Below are 7,311 nucleotides of genomic sequence, written 5' to 3'. Positions count from 1 at the left end.
TTTTTTTTCTAAGATTTTGTCATTGAAGTATTGCTACTTTAACATGTTTACTCGCAAAAAATTGAGGTACCTTACCAGGCATTTGTGTAAGATACCAGAGGATGTTTTTCCTATAAAATCCTTTTGGAAAAAAAACTTAATTAGCCAATAACATATTTTTTGGTGTTTCATTTTTTTTTTAAAGACAATTAGAAACCAGTTTAGAAATCAGAAGGTAATTAAAATTTTGAATATTTTCAACATAATTTGAAGGTATACAAAACAGATATTTGAGGAACGTATCGTCTGACCTTAAGCATCACCAAAAATAGTTTGTGCACAAGTATGCAAGACAAAACACTTTCATTTATTCATGTTTAATAAATTCATTTCTATAAAGTGCCATGACAGAAAGAATTTAGATTTCATTAATTTATTGTACAAATATTATATTGCATACATTAGCTTTATAATCAGTACATTGGCAACAAAGTACAGCAACAATATACACCCATTCTTGCAAAAAAAAACAAATGATATCACAATAGGAGGCCATTGGACTCCATATATAGGCATGGCTAGATGACTTGGTATCAAATAATCTTTATTACATGTATATTACTATTTTACACAAACATTTAAATATTACTATTTTTCAGCAATTTTTTGTTACCATTACTATATATCAATCTACTATTTAAAAACCAAAAACTCGTGGGTATTACTTCCCATGTTTGAAGTAGGGAAATTTCAGGTTACCTTATCTTAAAATCCTATTTCCATCACTACAAATGGCTTCCTTTGAACACTGAATAAAACATTAATATCTATAATGTAAACTCGCTTAATATCATGTTTTATACAATTTTTAAAAAAAATCACAACTTCAGTTTGCACATAATTACTAGTAGCCTCCCTTTTCCCTTCACACAACAGAACAGGAATGTGTTTTATAAATATAAACAGTACACTTGGGACACTCATGAAATCCTTCATATCATTGTAAAGAGTAATTGCAATTTGAAATGTAATAACTTTATAACCAGAACACATGTTGATTACCTTAATAAGAATCCACGTGTAGAAATTCAAGAATGTAAAATATTTTTCTGTCGGCATAGCCATAATAGAAAAACATAGTAGGGCGTGCTTATCATATGCACTCCGTTTTAAAATGGCAAGCATTTGATCTACAACATAACCAAAGCCCTGAGCACTGCAAGTTCAACTTTCTTACAAATAAACATTAACCTCCTAGTCTAGTATGCCTACCTAAGTAACAAAAGTTCCGTTATAAACCAAAAATTTTGTTCATGTAAATTATCACATAAGCAACAATAGCACATATTCATACCAAACAAACAAAAAAAAAAAAATCGAACAGCACTTTGAAAATAAACGTCTCAAAGCTGATAAGAAAATGTGGCTTTCACCTGATTTATCATCTCAAGAAGTGCACAAATTTCATAATCTGAGATCACCTGGAAACCCTTCTCATACATTCAATCCACATTTAACTTGTACCCCTTTTTGTTCACAATTCGACACAACTTTACTCCCAAATCCTTGGCCAATTCTTATGGGAAATTGTGCTAATGGTGGCACATAGAAACTATAACAAATGTAATTAACATGAATATAACAAGAACCAACTTAAAATTTCTACAAAGAACATAGGAGCAGCAACAGGAGATCCCTAATAGTGAGTATTCAAAACTAGGCAAAAATCATATTCAGGAACTTTGAACACAACCTATTTGGCAAAATTTCTCTCCAACCAATCTGTGGATTTCCAAGGACTGCAATGTGTAAAAGAGATTGGACAAAATGCAAACACACCTCAAGCTTTTTTCTCAGCATTGAAATTCTAATTTGAAAACTTTTTTCAAAATATTTAACATAGGTAATCAAAGATTACGAAGCTCACCTCGACAAATGTTATCTTTAAGTAAGGCAAATTTCACATCATATTCTTTTTTTAGTTAGTGTACATCCCAAGATCAATATCCATGCAAGTTTGGTTCAAGTACGACTTATAGTTACTTGGAAATAGACCTGTTCAAAAAACATTTATCCTGTTTACTAATCAAGAAAATTTTGGCCAGTTCCAACATCCAAAGCAAGTCTGGAAGTTTTCATCCTTAGATGCACCATCTATGCAAGCTTAATCATAACAAGCCATAATGTTATATAGCTACTCCAAAAAAATATCCTGGTCACTCATCTGGAAAATGTAGGTCACATTCAGAATCCAAAGCAAGTCTGGAAGTGACCATGCCTAGCTACATCATCCATGCTAATTTGGTTAAAATATGGCTAAAATTTACTCATATGGAAAAGCTTGGTTGAATCCAGCATTCGAAGCAGGTTGGTTAGCGTACATCCCAAGATGCATCATCCATGCAAGTTTGGTCAAGATAGGGCTTATAGTTACTTGGGAATGGACCTGCTCCAAAAACTTTAACCCGGTCACTCATCTGGAATATCTAGGTCGAATCCCAGCATCCGAAGCAAGTGTGGTAGTGTCCATCCCTAGATGCATCATCCATGCAAGTTTGGTCAAGGTAGGGCTAATAGTTACTTTGGAATGGACCTGCTCCAAATACTTTAACATGGTCACTCTGGAATATCTAGGTCATATCCACCATCCGAAGCAAGTGTTGTAGTGTCCATCCCTAGATGCATCATCCATGCAAGTTTGGTCAAGGTAGGGCTAATAGTTACTTTGGAATGGACCTGCTCCAAATACTTTAACATGGTCACTCTGGAATATCTAGGTCATATCCACCATCCGAAGCAAGTGTTGTAGTGTCCATCCCTAGATGCATCATCCATGCAAGTCCAGGTAGGGCTAATAGTTACTTGGGAATGGACTTGCTCCTAAAACTTTAACTGGGACGCCGACGGTATAGCATAAGCTCATCTCGACTTCGTCGAGGTGAGCTAAAAATGAAATTCTGTGAAAAAAAGTGAAGAATCAGTATGCCATACTTAATGGGCTAAATAGGTACATGTATATACTTTATTAGGAGCACAGATGGAGTTACTCATGACAAACATGTCCAAGCTTCATCAATTAGCTCTGTGTTCCTTATAGCAGATATATCATTTCTAAACCCAAACATAAAATCAATTTCCCCACCCTCAAGTGTGTAACATTATCTAAACATTTTCCAGAATGCAAGCAAACAGAAGCATACTTAAGCTTTGGGATTTAACTACACCATCCACCCGTTTCATCCTTAAATTCTTAAATTATCACCATCTGTAAACTGTACACTTATATAACACTCTAAAAAGCAAACCTGTCAAATATTTACCCTAAAGATGAAAATATGGTTGAAAATAAAACTTCTTTACATATTACATTAACCAGACTACCAGACTGTTTTTATTGTATAAAAAAATGAAGGAAAAAAACCTTCAGTGTGATATTTTAGAAATACTTAACTACATGCATTAAGAACAGCAACAACAATCATTTACAGTTTGTAAGAGAAGTTCATTGGTTTTCCACATTTAAGAGGCTAAATATATAACATGAACATCAAATTTGAATGGCCATTTACAGTGATGACATATGATAGCAAACTGACCCAAGAAAATAAATAACATGCTGTAATAATAAATAATCCATAACAATGTTGATCTTGACCTGACAGCATTTGACACAGAATACTGTGGCAAATGATGAAAGTACTTTTATTGAAGCAATTTACACTGTGACTAAGCCACTAATTCTCTCAGAATCACACACAAGGAGTTTGATATAAGTACACAGCCCCGGGGGGTGATAATAGTATGAAGTGGAGGGGTGAGGCTGACTCTGAACCCTATCACATGTGTCAGGAATGGTGATGATATCAGCCCACGTGATTGCACACCAAGCCGGCATCAGAACGGTCGGTTAATTAAGTGGTCGGAACTGGCTGTCCTGCCCTGCCCTCTTAGATCCCCATACGACCGTCTGCTTTCCTACAGAGAAAAACAAAATAATTTCTTATTAAGTTAATTCTTTTGTTACTGGTGGTGATGGTTGGGAGGGGAGGATTGACTGATACTGTAAACCAACTTTTATTGCATGCAAGAAATATCCACGAGTTTTGCTACCTACTTTAACTTGCGAACATTAATCGCTGCAAACCATTTATTTTGCTTTGTATTTGTAGAGAATGTTCCCTTGTTCGTGAAAATTAATCGTCGCCAATTGATTTTAAACAGACTAATCGCGAATAAAGATGACGCGAATAATAGTTGGTTTACAGTAAGCGATAGAAAGTAAGTCATAACATTTATTCAGTTTGCATTTTTCACTCATATATTCTAATGATCCATCGTTAAATTTTCTAAGAAGTTAAATCTATGGAAATCCTTCCAACGCCTCCCCCATATAGCTACAAAAGATACATTTGTTATGTCCAATCTACAAGTTAAAATAACCAAAAAATTGATGAAGAACTTGCATGGTGAAGAAAAATACAATATATTCAACTAGGTCGTAACCGCTACAAATGAGAACTGACAGAGAAATTATGACTTACACTTTATATGAACAGGGATGATTACTGCCTCAGTTGAGAAATAACTATGTCTTTGAGATTTACTCTTAATTTGATTTGGTTAATTGTTGCTAGAATTAGAACTGCCTTGAATTGGACACTTACACTTAATTTATCTGGTTGGTTACTGCTTGTGTTGAGAACTGACATGGAACTTGCTCTTTTCATACTGTAAACCAAAGATAAAAATTATTGAAGTCTTGGATGGTTAATAAATTCTCTCGTCTTTGGTAAAAGAAAATGAACATCTATGAAGCAAGTAACAAATGTCACCCTCAAAGTAAGAAAGCTGAAATTCAGAAAAATATTAGTACACCTGGAAAACCTCAAACAGAAACATGCTAACATGTAATACATATATATTTATCATCATGTATATAACTCTTCCCGAACATACAAAAAAAACTTAATATTCAATATTTAGATTGTATTAAATTATAATCTATTTCAAAATGTACCAATATCTTACATGCTATTTCCAAATATATATTTTTGATCCCCCTAAATGGCTAAAACAAAATATCCATCACCAAATTCTGGCATTCTCTACCACACTCTTTCGGAATGAAATTTTGTTTTCATGAAAAAAGAGTCAATTACAAAATTAGGGAATTTTAATTTTGGTCTTTATTTATTTGACTTCTAGCAACAACAAAAAAATTAAAAATTCACAATGCCATCAACCCCTTGATCACTCTTTAAAGCAAGTGACAGCCATCTTGTCATTAAGCTGAAAAGTAAGTCTGTTAAAATAAAAGCTATAAGAAACACTTCTAGCTGCTACTTGCTGCTGTGTTGCAGGCAGAAAAAAAGGGTAAAAGAGAGTGTGGCTCAATTTTAAGTAAAAATCTATTAATATTACCTGTGTACCACTTGACATATTGCTAGCAATATCCAGATTGTATTATTTGTTATACAAAACCATTATAGTATTGATAAGAAATGGGGTTAGGACTTTGATATAGAAGCTGAGTGTCTAAAGCAACAGTAGTAGTACAGAGTTATTGTGGCAGGAGATGAAAACACAAACCCAGATCTAGAGTAGGCGGGGCCGCTAGATTCGTCCCAGTAACGGGGAATGGGAGTATCCAGGTAACCTGACCCTGGCAAACTCCAAACGCTGGGCAAGAAACAAAAAACAACGAATCAGAAGCGTCCCATTACCAGCACAAGGCAAGGCTAAGCAATCTGCCATCTTGTATTTTTCAATGGACATTTCATTCAATAACAGAACTTTTTGGCCAGAAAAAAAATAAAAGAGTAAATAATTTTTTTCTGGTGATCACTGAAGAAAATCGTCTCTTACCTGCCCGTTTCTTCGCCTGTGCCCTTTCCTTTTAGTTTCTGCACCAACTTAGCACTGGACCGTCGAATGGAAGCTCGCAGTTTGGTGAAGGACCCACTTCTCTTTAATTTTCCCTTAGTATTTACAAAGGAGGGGTTAAAGCCCAATTAACAAGCCTCAGTTTTCAGAATGTTTCATATAGAGCCGAAAATACTCTTTGTTCCGAATCACTCTTAAGAATTTCAGTTGGATTTTAAATAAAATGGTTTAGTCTGCTTAAAACATGATATGTGCTTCTAAGTTTGATACAAACACCATTAACAGTACTCTATGGTTTAGTTCTTTTTAATTCTACAGTGCTGTTTGTTGGTTAATCTGAAACTGAGGGTTACTTTTTATCCCTTTGCACATGTAAAGCACAGTACAACATAAGAAAGGGTAAACTCCATTCATTGACACCCATCCACCCCTCTCCCACAAAGCAGAATAAATGAAGTAAAATCCATGCAAGGTGATTCTTAATTAGTGATGTTTTAACATTAAATGAATTAAAAGATCCATCTACTATAAAAATGGTCTAGAACCCACAGTTTTCTACATCAATATAAAGCTACACTACAGTCTACATTAGATTTTCCTTTCAAATACCACATACACAACATGCATGCAATGAAAATGTTATAGATAAAATTATCAGTGCAGGATAAGACAAGGCTTGATTTTCTGTGACAGATGTTAGCAGTGCACTATCAATGAATGGATTTTTCTCCCTCTCTCCAAACTGTTCCAATTAATCAAAGCAACAATAATCCCACATTAATTTGCCAAAGATCATACATCCACATGATAAAATATGAAGTCCAAGAGTAATATACTGGGTATGCATGATTTTCATCATTTCACCATTAGTTTTAAGAATGAAAGTATTGTGTTAGGTTTATTATTAATTCTATTATGGTGCATGAGTTATCCAAAACTGAATTTGGGATTCAGAATGGGCAAACCTTGATTATTTGGAACACTTATTGTGACAATGTGCTTTACTCACCCCCATTTAGGGCCCCTCCAGCCCTATATACTTACATCCTCCGTATCACCAATATGTGACACATTTTCCATGGAGTTCCTGAACCCCCGATCTTTACTTCCCGATCTCCGCCGCCCCGGATTGGTGGGGGGTAAGTGGTCTTTAGAATAGTCAGCACCCAAGACCTGGGTCTGTTTGACCACATCCAGGGCCTAGCAGAAAACCAAAATCAGATCAAGCCCCTGACCTACACTGCCTCCTTGATCCTTCTCCTTTTCTTACCATTCACTTGATACTTTCAATTGAATATTTTTTTTATACGAGACTGAACAAAAATTAGTCCAATGCTAAAGCACTGAGCAAAAAAAACCCTGAAGTTATATATTTTGCTGCCTCAGAAAAGTCTCACTTTTTTGGTAACAATGAAGACTGATAATTAAAATGAATAAAAAAAAATCAAA

At 34.7% G+C, this 7,311-nt stretch overlaps 1 protein-coding gene across 11 annotated transcripts in view; it reads right to left on the bottom strand.

Annotated features, from left to right (window-relative positions):
* Window positions 1-325: 325 nt before the first annotated feature.
* LOC133182926 (kinesin light chain-like) overlaps window positions 326-7,311 on the bottom strand; it is a 29,979-nt gene continuing 22,993 nt past the window's right edge. For 7 of the 11 annotated variants that reach the window (XM_061317791.1, XM_061317792.1, XM_061317784.1 and 4 more), the window contains 5 exons: window positions 6,907-7,062; window positions 5,845-5,957; window positions 5,569-5,658; window positions 4,644-4,707; window positions 326-3,954 (listed from right to left, as the gene is read on the bottom strand). In XM_061317791.1, coding sequence (XP_061173775.1) covers window positions 3,874-3,954; window positions 4,644-4,707; window positions 5,569-5,658; window positions 5,845-5,957; window positions 6,907-7,062 — 504 coding nt within the window. In that variant the 3' untranslated portion in view covers window positions 326-3,873. The remainder of the gene's footprint in view (window positions 3,955-4,643; window positions 4,708-5,568; window positions 5,659-5,844; window positions 5,958-6,906; window positions 7,063-7,311) is intronic. The other 4 variants (XM_061317790.1, XM_061317794.1, XM_061317795.1 and 1 more) reach the window with 2 other exon arrangements.

This window comes from Saccostrea echinata, unplaced genomic scaffold (genome assembly GCF_033153115.1).
Source record: "Saccostrea echinata isolate AGI-Se365-2 ecotype Australia unplaced genomic scaffold, CSIRO_AGI_Sech_v1 ptg000009l, whole genome shotgun sequence".
In the NCBI taxonomy this organism is placed as follows: Eukaryota; Metazoa; Mollusca; class Bivalvia; order Ostreida; family Ostreidae; genus Saccostrea; species Saccostrea echinata.
The sequence above is the reverse complement of the archived record's forward strand: the minus strand, read 5'-3'. Positions and strand labels throughout refer to the sequence as shown.